Raw genomic sequence first — 18,349 nt, 5'->3', positions numbered from 1 at the left:
ATTTATATGATCGCCGGGACAAAAACAGGTACTCAGTACGACGTACACCGGCATAATTTGCTACATAAATCATAGGGCCCGCGGAGTTGAAAAAAAACTTTCGCCGCCGCTGCTGCTATTGAGATAAAAAAATATGAAAACTGATAAGTTTAATTTCTCGTAGTCTAAAAACGGGTTCAGCGAAAAAAATTGTATACTGGAAGAATCAGCAGAAGTACGTGGCAGCGAAACATCCTTAGCTGAATGTCTGTAATTGCATTTACACTTACAGGACCGTGAGAATATGAGATCCGGCCGAACAAGTTCTCTCGCAATGAAGAAAACGAACTAACAATCCAGAATGTCTTCTTTCACTTTTGAAACGTCTCTTTCCAATGCCATTATAACAGGCTGAATTTGTTTGTCCACGAAGCACGCGCTTTTTACATATTTCTCGCTATAGGGATAACTACGAGATATAAACTGGCTTTCGTTTCGAAAAATTTATTTCCTAAAAGTTTCCTCGTCTGCGATCAAACTAATACTCTTAGATTGATGTAGGTCGACGTGTGGATGCTGTAACTATTTATGAGTTGAAATTTGTGTTTTTGTTTACTGATTTTCTGTTTATGATTTTGAGGTATTCGAAAACTTAAAAAAATATGCGTTGTATAGGTGCACATTTTCTTAAAATTCATTATTGATGATGGAATGTTTGAATTGTTGCACATAACTAACATACTTAAATTTAAATTTTTCTTAAAATAATGTACCATACACGTACATTTCTAGTTATTAGATTTATGGCAGATGAATAATCAACATCATTTCTTTAATATTTAATTTATTTCTTGAAAAACTATCCATGCGTGTTTTGATATAAGATTAGAAATCACAAAAATTTCTTAGAGAACAAAAGAGAACATTTTTTTACCTTCAGCACGTCTTTTTGGTCCACAATCCGACTCTCACTCTCACTATAATCTGCCTTTTTCGCAAAGAGAGAGTGACTTGCAACAAATACCTATATGTTACGTTATACACGTAAGAGCATATCATTTCGTATCCAAAAGGATTTTAATATCGGTATAATATATGTTGACTATAGAGATTTAATGACGAGAAACTAATAAAGAAGATGCAGTTACGACGTTATTAAAAATACTGATGAATGTTCGTAAAAATTCTAATTGCATTTTTCCATTCAATTTTTAATTTCTAAACGTTGATCAATCAATAATTGCACATATACTAATGTGAATTGCTTGTGCACAAGAAAGGTTGATATAGATTTAGATTTGCAGAATTAATTGCAAATAACTCACCTAAAATTTGTATAACTTCGCAGCTAACTTGATGATCACAACTTTAATTTAAAAAAATTCACAATAAGAATATCACAAAAAATTTTTTGATGCAGTTTTTGTTTGGATCCGTTTATATATAAAGAGCATTGCGACTGTACTGCTATCTGGCGGCAAAAAGTGCTATGATCAATTGAAGATATGAATCGAGTACATGTAAAACAAAAAAAAACATTTCCGCACCATTAAAATCCTTATTTTTGCTAAATCATCCGATACACAATTGCTTTATACAACGCGTAATATACCACACTTGCAATAAAATTTCATGCCAAATCAATCCCCTCAATTATCTCGCCTAATTTTGTCGTCCAAAACCCACTAAGAGCCATCTTCCATCATTACAGATTCGACGCAGATAGCAGGCAAAATCGTGTCCATTACAAGTTTTACACAGGCGTCAGAGTAAATTACCCACGATAATAGGCAAAATTACAATGTTGCAAAACACGGAAACCGCATCATGGCTAACCGACCAGCGACTTGCAGCAATGACGATGAATTATCGAGTCTGCGGGACACTTCTCCTTGGTATCTTTCGATTTTGCGACACACGCGCATCTGCGGGTCCTGCGAAACGATAAAAATTGGCAGTTTGCGCAATCGGACGGTGAATTTGATTGTGAAATATCCGATTTTCTCGCTGGATTATATTTTGAGAGGAACTTTACTTATGAATAGGGAACAGACATGATTTTTAAAACCGTTTTTAAAATAAAGTTAAGGATAAATCTTACACAAAAGTACATAACAGTATACAATAAGATTCACGATTTTTACTGCAATATTTCTTAAGTACCGAGGGGTAAATTTACCGAAAGATGGAAGTGCCAACGGTCAAAATATTCGATTTTCAAAAGTGCTGAAAAATTATTCACGACGGGTAAAAATGCCGAAAAATAAAATGCCGAATCATATATGTTGATCGGTAAATGAACAAAATTTTGATCATTTCGAACAAATCTTAGTTTTCGGCATTTTTACCCTTCGTGACTTTTTTTTCGGCAATTTTAACTTTAGGAACCTTTACTTAATGGGATTTGTTTTTTCAGTATTTTTTAACTTTTGGCGTTTTTATTTATCTGCAAAATAAGCTTTCGGTACATTTCTCCCCACCCGTTTTTGCCTAAAAAATAACTCGATTGGTTGTTTGGACTGATTTTTCAGCCTAACAACATTGTTTTGCTTTCGTAATCTATTGAATCTGTTCAATCCATATATTAATTTAAAATCTAAACACTTATAATATATAATTATGTCTTTGTTCTAACTATTTCCACCATATTGTTGTAACCAAATGTAAAACTCGACTTTTGACTCGTACACCTCTACTCGTGTCGGTACAATATGCTTTAAAAGTGTGATTTTTTATTTTATTTTATTCTAGAATAGTACAGAGTATAACTAAAATAGAGACACTCAGTACCTTGCAGAGGTAAACATGTTACCTGTTTACAAGCACTGGCATTACATAATAAAATACAAATATTAATTTGTTTTAAAATAATAATTAATTAATAATTAATTAAAATCTACAAAAACTTTCCTTCTTAACGCTATATGTCACAAACTAAAGGCATCAATGCTTGATCTTTTGTTACTGCAGCGAATAACGCATTTTTGCCAGGCATGATATTCAACTCTGACATAAGATACAGTAATCCTTTCCAGCCACTTGAAAACATTATACAAGCTAAGAAGACAGATATTTGTAGAGTCTCAAGTCCAACAAAGTCCGTTTTAGGAGCAATATTCCACAAAACATTATTAAAGGACTCATTAGCATTCTGAGTTTTTCCACCCAAACATTTTCTTAGATGCTCTGGCTCCGACAATTTTTCAAATACAACCTTGATCTCGTTGAAAATTTCTTCTGGTAGTATTTGTGGATGAACATACGCATCTTGTTTACCTTCAGCTACTGCTTTTTGGTATTTACACCAAGAGTCGGATCCAGGAAGACAGTGCATGTGCTGAGGATTTTGATCAGTTGAGGCTTTGTGATAAAAAATTGCCCAAATTGCTCTAGTCATGTCTTATATTGAATCCGGATGTGCTCTAATAGCATTGCCATAGTAAGTTTGTAGTGTATCTCTAATTTTATCGGTCAGTTTTCCTTTTCCTCCAAGTTTTTTGTTTTTCTTCAAGTTTCTGAGCTGCGTTCCAAAGCGTTTTTGAACATGACTACAACACTCTTTCTTACTTATTGTCACATGAGTTCCATAAGGTTTAGAATTTATAATGTTTGAAAATGTTGACGAATCTCCATCTCCTAAGTACGACACATATTTTACATTATATTTTTCTATTGATCGACTAAAAATATCCACAATCGCTGAAGACTCCATTGACCCAGAAGAACCCCAATGATTTTTTGTACATGATGGTAAGTGTGAGCTGTGCCAAATTTCCCATTCTTTAGTACCTTCTGATCCATGAACTTTTTCATACTGGTTGCTTTGTAAACAGTAAGAAGAAAGAACTTCTAAATCAATAATCTTTCCACTTTCTTGACCCAAGATTGTAAAAACTCCATTGTAGGATCTATGACCTCGACGCTGCCACGTACCATCACCTTGAACACCTATTTCTCGTTTACAAGCAACGATTTCATCTGGACTATTCGTAACATCTGATTCATCATCTAACATATTTTCATCTAAATCTTCAATACAACTAATAGTTGACTAATAGCTTCTGGATTAACACTTTCAGGTTCATATATCTCATTTTGTGAATTAGTACGTGTAAGTCGAAGTTCTTCGTCTACAGCTTCAGACATAATCTTATCCGCAACTCTTGATGTAACTTCAAAAAGCACATTACGTATTTTAGTAAAAGTTGCATTTTGAATTGGACGAGGAAAGTCCATTACTCCACAAAAAGTTCTCAGACTTTCAAGGCCATCACCAACCAGTCTCATAGCTAGGACACTGCGTCTATTGATTTCAAAAATATTTGATTTTTTTCTAATTTGTTTACAGTTGTGAAAATTCTTCTCGCGTAAACACTTATCATACGTAATAGAATAATTGCCACCTAATCCATGACATTTTATTTCATAAAATTGTATATTTCCACCACACTTACACATCAGATTGTTCTCTAAGAAAGTAAACAAAAGTCTCATATCAAAGATTCTATAAACTTCGAAATCAACCTCAGGATAATCTAGAGACGACAGTTTACGGGCAGAAGAACATTTTATTTTCTTATTAGCAGAACAAAATTTAGTTTTTTTTTTCTGCCGTTATAATTTCTTGAATCAACTTTTCTGTGACGCTGTCTTGAAAAATCCATTATGCACACACTATATAAAAATATAAATGTATTATGAAAACACTGTTTTTATAGTATATATTTATAGTAATATTTTTATATGTATTATAAATTTCACTATATCTTGTAGATATTAGATTTTATCAGATCCAATAAATGACATGTAATCATTGACATTAGAGGTTATGTTATCCTTGTTGGCCTTATGCAAATTGTATATATAGATATCGATATATGTATAAAAGTTACTGTGGCTGAGAGCACCCCCTGCTGCTCATGATGGTCTCTAGTCTTCATGAACAGTAGCGCATTTGTTTCGACCTAACGGTCTGAAATTAGCTCGTAAGCTTGAATTCGGAATAAGGCCGTTACCGGTCACAGTCGAAAAGGAACAGGGAACAGATAGGGCTATCACACGTAAAAAGGTACACCGAGGAACAGCAGCTGACAGCGAATCAGAAGCAATCTTTAAACGGACTCATTCCTTCATGTTCTCTCTCCACCACCTCAATAAGGAACAAGACCCTTTAACGCTTACTTCTGATTGGCTGTCAGCTGCTATTCCTCGTTATTCCTTTTTACGTGTGATACCCCATATACAGCTTAGATAATAGCTCGCTGTTCTTCACTTATATAGATATACGAACCAATGTTATCTTCTTGTATATATTCCTGTATCTGTATTTGTTCCCTGTTCTTTTTAGCATGTAACGGCCCGAGCGAGTTCCTTGTATCTGTATCTGTTCCCTGTTGTGGATATAGGTTGATTTATTTTACTTTTATATTACACACACACACACACACGCACACATAAAAGAAGCTAACAAATAATGAATATAGTAGATATATGTATGTATGTGTGCGTTAGCGTGCAAACAGTATTTGACTTGCAAAATTATTAATTTTGCTATAGATTATTTATTAGTGATGGGCGATACAATATCGATATAGCACATATCGATACTTTTCATCCAATACATCGAAGTATTGTATCGATATTTATCGTACCAATATTTTCATGTATCGATACATGAGTATCCTGTATCGGGTTTCGATACAGACATATAATTTAAAAAAAAAAATTATTTATGAAATAAAATAAAAATATAGAAGGTATGTTTTGAGAAAATAAATAAAACAATAATCAAATTTTTCATGCACTTGTATTATAACCTTACACACATAACCTTAAAATGCACTAAAATGCACTTATACTTTTTACAGTTCTGATAACTATAACTAGAATCGGTTTGCTTCCTATGACATAATTTAATTATTAAATAAATTATTTAATGTCCACACTTTCGCACTTTTAGATTCTGCAACTTTGTACCAGGACTTCTCAGTTTCTTCTGATGTAATTGAATTGAATGGACCTCTTTTTCTCTTTTCTTCAATTAGTTTCATAAATTCTTCAAACATCTTATGAATAGGATTTTCTTGTCTATCACATAAGATTCTATAAATGCTAGGTCGCTTCCACAGAAACCAAAAATTAGCGTCAGGATGGTTGCTAATGGCACTATAATCATCCAATAAACACAAGATTGTATTCTTGTACTCAAGAGCAATTTGCAATTCACTTTCAATTGCTGGAATTACAATTTCTTTTATTTCGTCGAAGCCTTGAAATATTTCATCGTGCCATAAGCGGATGCATCCACAACCTCTCGTAGATATGAAAAAACAATATCTTGCAGAATAGTTATTACCGAGATCAATGTTCATAATTCTAATGGCAGCTTTTACAAACCTCTCACTGCTTGACGCTAAAAGAAAATTGAACGCGAAACGCATTCTGTCTTTAACAAACTGATCCACGATCACGTCCAGCAAATCAAGATTTTTTTCGAAAACCATTGCGTCTAACCTATGCATAAACGTACATAAAAACTGTATAGAATTTACTAAAATTCATATTTACTATCTGCAAAACAATTTTTTCTTGAAGAATTCTTGATCACTACAGTGCAGTCGTGTTGACTTTCGATCTTGGACAAATGAACGTTTTGACGTCCGTAGAGGGAAAGTAGAAGCAACAATAACTGACTGCACGTAAAAACAATTGAACATCGATGTTCTGAGTTTGAATAATTCTAAATCGCGCGTGGTACGTAATGTACGTATTGCGCAGGCGCGCTCGACGCTGATGAGACTGCTAACCTAACTGTATCTGAGGCGAATGAAATTCAAAGTTCGAGGTCTTTCGAAGAATTCGGAGTCGAGCGATCACGAGTACAACTACAACGACTACGACTGCCGCTGCTCCTAGCTTCTGGTGCTGCTTCATCGCGAGGATACGTGTGTGCTTGAGAGTTGAGAGACCCAGGCTATAGAAGCGTCCTCCACCTGCGCTTGGAGTCATCATCGTCGGCGCCGCGAGCCCATCGCTGCACGTGCGACGTGATACCTAGGTTTCTTCTTCGTCTGTCCATTCTTCGTTCGTACTCCTGATAGCACTTTTGTAAAAGCTCCGAGGAGAATTCTTCGAGGACGAGCGAACCTCATTCCTCTTTCTATTTGGTAAGATTTTTCGTTCTGTAATATAAAATGTCCATACTGCGATGATATACATTACAGATCAGCATTGACGCATCCTGGCTCATTGAGCTTAAGCTAAAATTTGTATTTTTTACTCCAGCTCTATCGCGAATCGGAGTGCCAACAAGTTTTAAAAAAGAAAAGAAGACATAAGAGAACTAGAGAAGAGAGACAGAAAGAGAGATAGACAGTGTACATTGTAGCCTGGTCCTGGTGCTTGTTCCGTGCATCTGAATATATTTTACAGGTATGTTTTTTTACAAAAAACTAAAGTTTCATTTGGTGGTCTAGTTAGGAACTTTTTTTTTATTATTATGGTATGAGGAATATACATATAGATTAATAAAATAAAATATTTACAGCTTAAAAGTATCGTCAGGATTTTTAACTCCATTCGTCCATCCCATCACCATAGCATGTTTACAACAGTATGCACAATGCACATTCCATCCTTTTCTTGTAACCACTTATATCTGCCTCTTCTTTTACATGCTTTTTTCTATTCTTACTTTTATATATATATATATATATATATATATATATATATATATATATAAAAGTAAGAATAGAAAAAAGTATACATATAATATAAAAAAAATTATTTCAGTGCCACCGACAAGCAGTGTCTGGAAGTATTTTGTGAAGGGTGATAATACGTCAAAGTGCAAACTTTGCAATACGGAGGTCAAATGCAAAGGCAATACTACAAATCTAAAATTTCACATTCAAGGTAATCATCCAGAGTTGAATCAAGAGAAAGAGACTAGATCTACTGAAAATAAAAGCATGAAGAGGAAAATGGATGAACCATTGAGCGAGTCTGAGTCTGATCGATGTACCCCTTCTCCAGCTCCATCGAATGATTCAATTTCAACCACTTGTGTTCCTGAACATTCAGAAATACTAAGAATGTCATTAAGCAGCAAGCAAATAAAGTTAGATTCGTCTTTTGCTACGCAAAAGTCATTCTCAGGTAATCATGGACATAGACTAATTATATATAAGATAGATTTGATTTTATAAAATAAATAATTTGCACACTATATTATATTTTATTTATTATTACAGAAGGAGGAGAAAGATCAAATGATATCACGAATGGTATTCTATTTTTTATTGCAAAAAACAACATACCATTTGATGTTGTGGATACAGAAGGTTTTAGAGTGTTAATGCACAAGACAGCTCCACTATATCAAGTACCCAGTAGAAGAACAATCACAAGACTTACAGCAGAGAAATACGAAGTATTATCTTCGATTATCAAAGAAGAACTTGCTACTACGGAAAATATTTGTTTAACCACGGACGTATGGACAGAACCCGGAAATACGAAAAGTTTTCTAGGGCTTACAGCACACTACTTAGTAAATAATACACAAAGGAGCGTTGTAATTGGTGTAGAAGAATTAAGTGAGCGCCATACATCTGAGTATTTAGCTGAAAAATTGTTGCAATTTACATCAGAATGGAATATCAAGAAAGAAAATATAATAGTAATAATATCTGACAGTGCTGTTAACATTAAAAAAGCGATTATAGATGCTTTCCGTGAGGGAAAGCATCTGCCTTGCTTCGCACACCTTTTAAATTTGGTACCATCCAAAATTATTAAAAACGATGAAGTTATAAGTCCTTGAATCAGCAAAATTAAGAGTATCGTAACTTTTTTTAAAAAATCTGTGATAGCGGCCGATAAGCTGAGAAAAAATGTAGGAAAAAAACTTATTCAAAGCATCGAAACTCGGTGGAACTTAACGTATGAGATACTCTTAAGATTTGTCGAGTTAGCTGATAATATTACTGTAATCTTACTTCAAATTGATAATGGTCCAGATATGCTAACTGCATCTGAACTGAAAACTGTTAAAGAGTTTTGTACATTATTGGAGCCATTTTATCATGCAACCCAAATCATTTCCAAAGAAAAATATTTCACAGGAAGCAAAACGATCCCAGTTATCAGAACTATAAAGAGTAAATTAACCAGTATAATGACCAGTACAGAATCGGGATCTAAAATGAAGAATCTTTTAATATTAGAGTTTTATAAGAGGTTTGAGAACATCGAACAAATGTCGCTTTTAGCGATTGCCTGCTTGTTAGATCTAACATTTAAAAAATTACATTTTGAGAAACATCTTTCTTATGCAAATGCTGTAAATAAATTGACTAAAATATTAAATTCAACTGATAATAGAATGTGCGAAAAAGAAAACAATGCAGTCAATCAAACAGGACTCGATAACAACGACTTTTGGTCGTTTCATAAAAGTGTTGCTGATTTAAGCAAAAGTAAAAAAATCGAAGTTGTGGATAAAAATGAAATGCCTGCAGATCTGAAGTATTATTTAGATCAACCCGTAGAAGAAATTGATTGTAATCCAATTACTTTTTGGGATAGATACCGCGATGCTGCTCTATGTAAAATCGCAAGGCGCTACTTAACAATTATCTCTACTTCAGTTCCATCAGAACGTTTATTTTCAGAAGCGGGAAATATCATCAATAACGCAAGAAATAAATTGTCTAACGAACACCTGCAGCAATTATTATTTTTACATTCACTTTCTTTCGAGGAATGGAAAATATAAACAAACTGTTTAAAATGTAAACCTAAGGGATATAATAAAAACATTAATTTATTTTCTTTTTAAGTATTTGAAATTTTCTATTTTTTTTTATTGATATATCGGGTATCGATATTTTTTCTTCGATATATTTGATGTATCGATACACTTATATGCAATACATATCGATACACTTATATGCAATACATATCGATACACTATATCGATACTTTGGGGTTGTATCGCCCATCCCTATTATTTATATAGGTTGTTTAAACAAATTTTTTTTTGCAAATCTGATGACAGATTCGTAATCAGCGCACTCGAAAACCTTATATTACATACATTTTACGGCCCATTCATATGTTTTCAAAAAAGTGGTTTAAGGTGGTTAGGTCCCCTTAACAAATAATTTCCGTTGCTTATAATTTATTTCGCACGCAATAGCAACAAATTCATATACATAATTCATATGTTAAATTATGGCATATAAATAGTCAACAATTCATTTTAATCCACTTCTTGATTGAATTCTTATCAGATGATTTATTTATATCTACTACTTTTAGACTATTTGGTAGCGCATTATATGCAATGATTGTTGTGTTCAGCTTTTTTTTTAAGTTCGATTGCTGCTACAAATAAGGAAAGTACTGCTGTTGTTCATAAATTAGCTGAAAGAAAATATTTTATTACCTTATCACCTTACAAAAAATTTCAGTGGATAACTTCATGGTTTAGCAAACACTTTTAAAGAATTAAAAAAAGCAGGTGGGATTAAGCATTTGAAAAAGTGTTTTTATTATGCTATTGATCAAAATAAAGGAAACGCGGAAAAATTAGCTAGTGCAATAAAATGCATACCTGATCACGTTTGCAATTGTCATGAAAATTGTGGCGATTGGTGCCATCGAGATAGCAATAAAAAATCTCAAACATTAAAATTAAAAGATGAAGCACTGTATAATTCTCTTCGACAAACTTTTACAAAGTATGCTAATAATGCATCTAAGTTTTGTGTCGCAGCATCTAGTCAAGCAAATGAATGTTTAAATAGCGTTACAATTATAGCAGAGCTTCAAAATCTAGATGCTATAGTATGAGTGAATCTGCTGATTTTAGAGTTGCCAGTGCCGTTCTTTCAAAAAAATGCAGGCGATTCCGGATTTTTAACAGTGAAAAGAATTCGTAATGTACAACCGGGAAAATATGCATCTGCATATTATAGTTGAGTTGATAAATTAAAAAAAAATCAATTAAGAAAAAAAGAACAAAAACGCTAGACATCTGTTGCCTTAGGCAATTATTTCTAACTTACCAGCCCTCCAATTGAAGCTCTATTCTAATACTTTGATCCTATTAATACACATTTTTGGATTGCGCCTTCAGACACTGAGTGGGTAAAGTTGAACCATGGCTAATTTTCGTTTATTTTTCCCATGTTAAATTCCCGTAAGAGAATTTAAAGTGTCTGGCAAAAAAATAAGTATTTCGTAATCGCGGGAACCCAAGGTTTTTCGGGGTCTGGGTGGCCTAAGGAACCCAAAAAGTTGGTCTGGGAGGTGTGCCCTCAAATTTCAATTTCGTTCACTCAGACCCCCAAAAATGTCCGGTTTTTCTGGATTTGCACACATACGCATTCCATACATTAAGATTATGTTGAATTTGTTCTCGCAACAGTGTTTTTACAATACTACCTAAATCCAGCTCACGTTTCGCGCGCTCAATTTTCTTGAGGTTAGAAGTTAAAATTCGCAACTATGTTCAGGATATTTGTTTTACAACCAATCAAATCGCTTTATCAACGGCTTCGGAACATGCGTTTATCACTTTTTTTAAGAGAGAAAAATGGCATACGATTAAACTTATGATTTAAAATTTTAAGATCTTCACGACGTAATAACGAAATACAGCGCTTATTATCATATTCTCAATTTTCACTTTTTGATGTTAGAAATTTAAACATGTGCAGACATTTCGGGGTAAAACGAACAACTAATCAGAGGATGAATAGAATGATTACCATGTCTTTTTAAGACCACCAGAGAGCCCACGTTTCGCACCCGTACAGAACCACCGGCAGTATTATTGTCCTGTATATTCTTATTTTAACGTTTTTAGACAACAGCCTCGACTTAAGTAAATTACTAACGGCGTAGAAGCAAGCATTACCCGAATGGAGTCTCTTATTTATTTCGACATTAATCTCGTTTCTATCATTTATGGTCGTACCCAGATACCTGAATTCGCTAACCTTTTCAAAAGTAAAATTCCCAACTCTGAGATCTTCCTCCCCTCTGCAGATGCCTAGCTTATCCACAATCATGTACTTTGTTTTTGATTCACTCACTTCTAACCCTGTATACTCCACCGCTTTTATGAGGATTTCCGCCTTTCTTGCTACCGTTTCCCTACAATCCCCCAGTATATCCAAATCATCTGCGTAGCCTAGCATCTGCGTTGTTCCATTAAGCGTTGCGCCCAGCTGGCTAACCTGCATTTTTCTAACGGCATACTCTAACGTTAAGTTGAACAGCACTGTAGAGAGCCCATCCCCTTGTTTTAAACCATCGCGTATCATGAAGGGTTCTGATACATTACCGCCTACTCGGACCTTTCCCGTGCTTCCGTTCAGACATATTTGAATTAATCTCACGAGTTTTTTCGGTACACCGAGAAGTACTAGAATTTGATACATTTTGCTTCGCTTAATAGAGTCGTACGCTTTTTTAAAATCTATAAATAGTTGGTGTATGGTTTCGTAAAATTCCCACTTTTTCTCTAACAACTGTCTTATGGTAAACATTTGATCGCTCGTCGATCTGTTGCGCCGAAATCCGCACTGATAATCTCCTACTATATCTTCCGCGAATGGAATGAGTCTAGCTTGTATTACGTTTGACAGAACTTTGTAGCACGTTGCTAAAAGTAAAATACCCCTATAGTTATTGCAGTCTGTCTTATCCCCCTTTTTAAAAATCAGTATAATGATAGATTCCTTCCAACTTTCGGGTATTGTTTCATTTTTCCAGATGGCACATACTAGTTTATAGATTTTGAAAGTGAGCTCGACGCCCCCACATTTTAGTAACTCAGCTGGTATAGAGTCATTTCCTGCGGCTTTGTTGTTTTTTAGTTTTTTAATCGCGGCCTCTACTTCTTGGTAGCTCGGTTCCTCCACGTGGGGTTCAGCAGTGTGAATTTCGTCCCCTAATTCTTCGCTATTTTCGTGCACGTTTAATAATTTATCGAAATAATTTTTCCACAGTGACAGTAATTCGTTGTCATTTGTTACGAGGTCCCCGTTTTCGTCCTTCATCAATTGCGCTCTACTCCTAAAACCCTTTCTGATGGCGTTAATCCCTCTGTACATTATTTTCCTTACTGTTAGTTTCTATTCTCCTAATAAGATTCCTTTGATACTCCCGCTTCTTATTTCTGTAGATCGCGCTCGTCTGTTTCCTTACGTTAGAATACTCTTTTACGGTCCTATCGCTTCTATTTTGTAAGCTATCTAATTTAGCCTTTTTGCGCCTTTCAAACCAGAGTTCGCACTCTTCGTCAAACCATGGTTTGCTCTTTGGCTTTTTCTTTTTACCCAGTACTTTGTTCGCGGCCTCTTTTACCGTTTTTTCGATATCCCCCCATAAGCTATTCGGTTCGTCATTCCCCTCCGGCGATGTGTTTGCTTCTTCAAGTGCCTGAAACCTGTTATTAATTTCTATCTGGTACCTAATTCGCTCTGTTCTATCTCGTAGCTTCTCAATATCGAAGCTTTCTACCTTGTTTGCTCGCTTACTATTTTGATTCGCTACTAGTCTAGCTCTTAATTTGGCTACTACTAGGAAGTGGTCCGAGTCGCTATCTGCCCCTCTGTAAGCCTTTACGTCGAGAACGTTAGTATGACGTCTTTTTTCAATGAGGAAATGATCAATTTGGTTCTGTGTGGCCCTGTCCGGCGATGTCCACGTTGCCTTGTGTATGTCCTTGTGCTTAAAACACGTAGTTTTGATTATAAGATCTTTTGCCGCCGCGAAATTTATGACCCTAATACCGTTATCATTGCTGGCTTCGTGCAGGCTTTCCTTCCCTATAGTAGGCCTAAACATTTCCTCCCTACCTATTTTAGCATTGAAATCGCCTAATACTATTCTTGTGTCGTAAGACGCGAACTGGTCGATTACCTGCTCTAAAGTTTCGTAATAGAGATCCTTAGCTTCTTCTTCTTTGTCCTCCGTAGGACAGTGTACATTAATAAATACATATCTATACCATTCACCTTCGATAATGATGTACGAGAGCCTATCATTGACGGATTTGAAACTTTTAACCGAATGTATGATGCTTTTGCTTGCGAGAAATCCGGTGCCTAGAGATCCCCCACTCTCGACCCCATACAGGTACGTGAAGTTACCCGATGCTAGTACTCCGCCATCTGGCAATCGCGATTCATGTATTGCTACCAAATCTAGATTGTACCTATCAGCTTCCTTTACGAGTTCTTTAAACGCACCTTCTCTGTATAGACTGCGAACATTCCAAGTTCCGACCCTCAAGTCCCTTTTGGTTCGGATTTGATTTTTTTGAGCCATGATATTATGTTAAACCCGCGCGCTTCGGATCCTATTCCGATCGCAGGTGAGTCCACCGTTCTAGAGGTGATAACCCCCATACCTTTCTAGAACTAAGTATGAGAGCTTTCCGACTTTGACGAGGATAGTGTCAACTCGTCGTCAGACACACTACGGTTTCATTCTCGCATCCTAACGCCCCCCTGCAAGGCAGCGCGTCTTCGCTGGCATCGTTACCGCGTAAGACCAGGTGACGAATCATTCTACACATCCCCTTTCGGGGCAGTTGTCATCGCTCCCGCATCCTCCTCGGCAGCAGGATAAGAGATAATGTGAAGTGTTTTTTTGTCGTGGTGCTTGCGTAGTGTTTCTAGATGAATGCGTTCGACAGTGTGGACTCATCATACCCACGCCTGTTCCTATCGGCTGTCCGCGGCTGCTTATTCAATTTATTCGCAGCTAACCTCTTTCTCAGGGGCTGTTCCTCTATCCGCAACCTAAGGACGCGCTGTGTAGTGGTGATAGGCACCCACCCGTCCGATCTGGACGACAACGCCCAAGACCCGCTTAGGGTAGCGGCATTGTAACAGTTTTCAAGTAGTCTAAGAAGTAAAATTATTTATATAGTTATTACCTAAGTGTCTACCTCCAGATTTGATTGATTTTGATCAATTACATGATTTGTTAACTCAGATGTAACAAGTGGATGCTGAGCTCCCTGCAAAATATATACATATACGTTTATTATAACTTTGTATAATTGAGTATGAGATAAAAACAAATGTTTTCAAAATAGTGTATACTAACCACAATATGCGTACGAGGTGATATTACATTTCTATATCTGTACGCAGTCTTCTTTGTTATGCCTTTATCGCCTATTTCTCGGTATCTTTTATATCTATTCATTTTAATGTTTAAATATATAATAGAACTGAATATCTTTGTTTTACTATAATAAATACAAAAGGCCTTGTTTTATTCTGCTCTGTATATAAAGCTCCCTCCCCCCCTCTCTCTCTCCCTCTCTCTCTCTCGCTCTCTCTCTCTCTCTCTCGTGCTCTCTCTCTCTCTCTCTCTCTCTCTCTCTCTCTCTCTCTCTCTCTCTTTCTAGCCCTGGCGGATAACCTTAGCATATAGGTATTTTCGTTTCTTCCAAATTCCGAATTCCGCTTATGTTAAGGTTCAGAAATAAAAATCCGATTACAAACAGATTAAATTAATGCCCTTGAATTATGCAAGTTTTGATTATTTATCAGCACAATTTAAATCATTTATTATAATGCATTTATTTTTATTTGTGAACCAAAACATATGAACGGAATTCGGAATTTAGAACGAAGGGATATCGAACAAATATATATAGTATGCAGCTTCAAAATCGAACGCAATAACATGCATGTAGAAACCTTTATATATATATATATATATATATATATATATGTGGTAACGGTTACCAGTGCAATTAACGCACGTTGAGCACGTTACGACGTCCCTCCGGGACAGAATCAACATTCGGTATAATACTTCTGTTGTTACAGCTATTAAAGGCGCAGCATGTGAGAGAGTAAGAGAGACAGAGAGAGAATAAGCATCGAGAGAGATTTAAATTCAGCAACGTACAATGTTGCCACCTGCTCGCACACTGCTGTCAAGAGTTGACAACAGTGTGTCAGAGGGCATAGGTAAATCTGTGCTCGCGCTAGCGAGCCATTCCGAGTCTGTCTTCGCGCCGCTCCGTTTCGCGAATAGACACTGCGATTGCGATTATTGTGTGCGAGGGTTGCGAGGTCAACCGAACCGAGGACAATCCGTCCGAGACCATCTTCGCGTGGGTTAGAACGGCCGTGCCGGCCACGTACATCTGTAAGTACTAGTTCTTATCAACTCTCGCTTACTCGGGCGACTTTAAGCCTCCTCTCTCTCTCACCTCGACTACATGCTGGTAGCTGGCATGCGCCCGTCTGGCGCGCTTGTGTAAGCCAAGCACCAATAAACAGTTAGTCTAAGTTTTACAATAATCCGCGAGTGTTCATTGACTTTTCCTCCTTTTGAATCCACTACTATCACCGCCGCGTGTTCATACGTCTTTACGTCCGTGCGCGGATAGATTATAGTCGGTAGAATCTAGTGCCTTCTGCACAGCCAACGGAAACGGTGAATAGTAGCATAAACAACAAACAACTTAAAATAATAATGACGGCCGAGCTACCGTCATTATATATATATATATATATATATATATATATATATATAGACACACACACTGTTGGTGATGATGTTACCTGTGAATCGTGCTATTTTTTTACTAATGATAGTATAATTACAACTATTAGTAAGTGATGACAGAAGGTCTTTGTGCAAAGTGTCAAAAAATCAAAATTGAAAAATAGAATTTTATGCAGAGATTAAGTTCTTGGATGAGGTGTGTTCCATAAAAACAATAAAAAATATTACTACTTCCCAGTTTCATCTGTGTACTATGATAAGAATGATAATAATCATATCAAACCGAATGATTTTGTAAACAGACACAAATATTATATTTTGTGGGAAGATAACATCAGATATCCGTTATATTGTATGCTTAGGAGGTATGATAATTATGACTAATAAACTATGATAAATTAATTATTTTGAATAAAATTAAAATTATGTAATTTTTATATTATGTATTTTTGCAGAGTCCTTGGAGGATGCTGAAAATAGAGCAACCATAAAACCAAAAAGAATAATTATTACAAAACGTTTAACTTCAAGTGTAAAGTAAATTTTTAAACACAGATGCTGACAGTCAAAATTCCTCGCAAAATCCTGCTGGCATCAAAATGTGTAAGAGACAATCTCAAATAGAAAATTCACAGCGTATTTTGGGAACGTGCAAGAGTCAATTGTTAATGACTAGTCGCTTAGAATTAGTTCTGGATACTACGAGTAATGTGAATGATAAACCAAAGGATATAATAAAAAATTGTACCGTGTCATTGAGTGATTGCATGGAAGTATCTTCAAATGTAATTAAAGGTATGTAAAATATAATAGTATAGCCTACGTTACTGGTTAATAGTCTCAATTCATTTTTTTATAATTTATTCACTTATTTAATTTCAAACAAAATATTTGTGATTTTTAAATTCAACGCTATTTTATATATAATTGTTAAGTAATAGTTTACTAGCATTACGTAATATATTTTTTGTTGTAATAAATATATTGTGTAGAAATAAATACAAGGTCAACGTCAACAGTAGAAGAGCAACAAACGCCTGAAAGTTGCAATAATTTTGTCAAATAGCCAGAATAATCTCTCAAACCTTGCACGTAAGGACAGATTTACAGGAAAAGCAAGAAAAACGTTACCAAAGCCAGCTTCTTCTACATCACAGGAAGTTTTTGCCTCTCCAAGAAATAGTGAAAATCAAAATTTATCACCTACTTTGTCAACATCCACCAGAAGCTCGAAGTCGCCTACTAATGGTTTTGATCGTCCTAGTGCCGCTTTATCATCTCTAGAAAAACAAAGATATTTAGACAGATTTGCACGTTTGGGGAGACCGAGGACAAGATTGCCATTTGGAAATATGACAAATAATAGTATGCGATCGAGATCACCGATCAACTCATTAAGTAAAAAGGATAATCCAGCCAATCAATCAAATGCTCAACAATCAGAAAATAACCATGACTTGATAACTAACCTCTCACCGCACGATGAACAGCAAAACAACAGGATTTCAGACTTGCTTGGTGAAAATGAGACGACAGTAGCTGACACAGACCAGTTGAATGGATCCGGTGAACTGAATGCATCTAGTAGAGGTAGCTAATATTTCTTTTAAATACGCATCAAATACGCGAAAAACATTGAATTTATTTAATTAATAAAACGTTTTGTACTATAACAATTTTGTGTATTAATTTTTCTTATAATGCACCTTATTTATTAACTAATATACCAAAAAGACTTACTACAAAATAATATGAAACAAATAAACAAATAACAATTTATCACAATAATAAAATATCCAAATCATTATCAGCTGAT

At 35.4% G+C, this 18,349-nt stretch overlaps 1 protein-coding gene across 2 annotated transcripts; it reads left to right on the top strand.

Moving 5' to 3' along the window:
- The first annotated feature begins 6,346 nt into the window (after positions 1–6,346).
- On the top strand, positions 6,347–9,820 carry LOC107981942 (zinc finger BED domain-containing protein 1). Of its 2 annotated transcripts, XM_031921345.2 has the most exons (4): positions 6,347–7,145; positions 7,264–7,410; positions 7,771–8,136; positions 8,232–9,820. In XM_031921345.2, the coding sequence occupies exons 3-4, from the start codon at positions 7,950–7,952 to the stop codon at positions 8,801–8,803; spliced, it is 759 nt and encodes a 252-aa protein (XP_031777205.1). In that variant the 5' UTR covers positions 6,347–7,145; positions 7,264–7,410; positions 7,771–7,949; the 3' UTR covers positions 8,804–9,820. The 2 variants fall into 2 exon arrangements, with proteins under 2 accessions (XP_031777205.1, XP_031777204.1); XM_031921344.1 differs by lacking the exons at positions 6,347–7,145; positions 7,264–7,410 and adding an exon at positions 7,465–7,591.
- The last annotated feature ends 8,529 nt before the right edge of the window (positions 9,821–18,349 follow it).

The sequence above is a fragment of the Nasonia vitripennis genome, chromosome 1 (genome assembly GCF_009193385.2).
Source record: "Nasonia vitripennis strain AsymCx chromosome 1, Nvit_psr_1.1, whole genome shotgun sequence".
Classification (NCBI taxonomy): Eukaryota; Metazoa; Arthropoda; class Insecta; order Hymenoptera; family Pteromalidae; genus Nasonia; species Nasonia vitripennis.
Note: the sequence above shows the minus strand (reverse complement) of the source record. Positions and strands in the feature narration are given on the sequence as shown.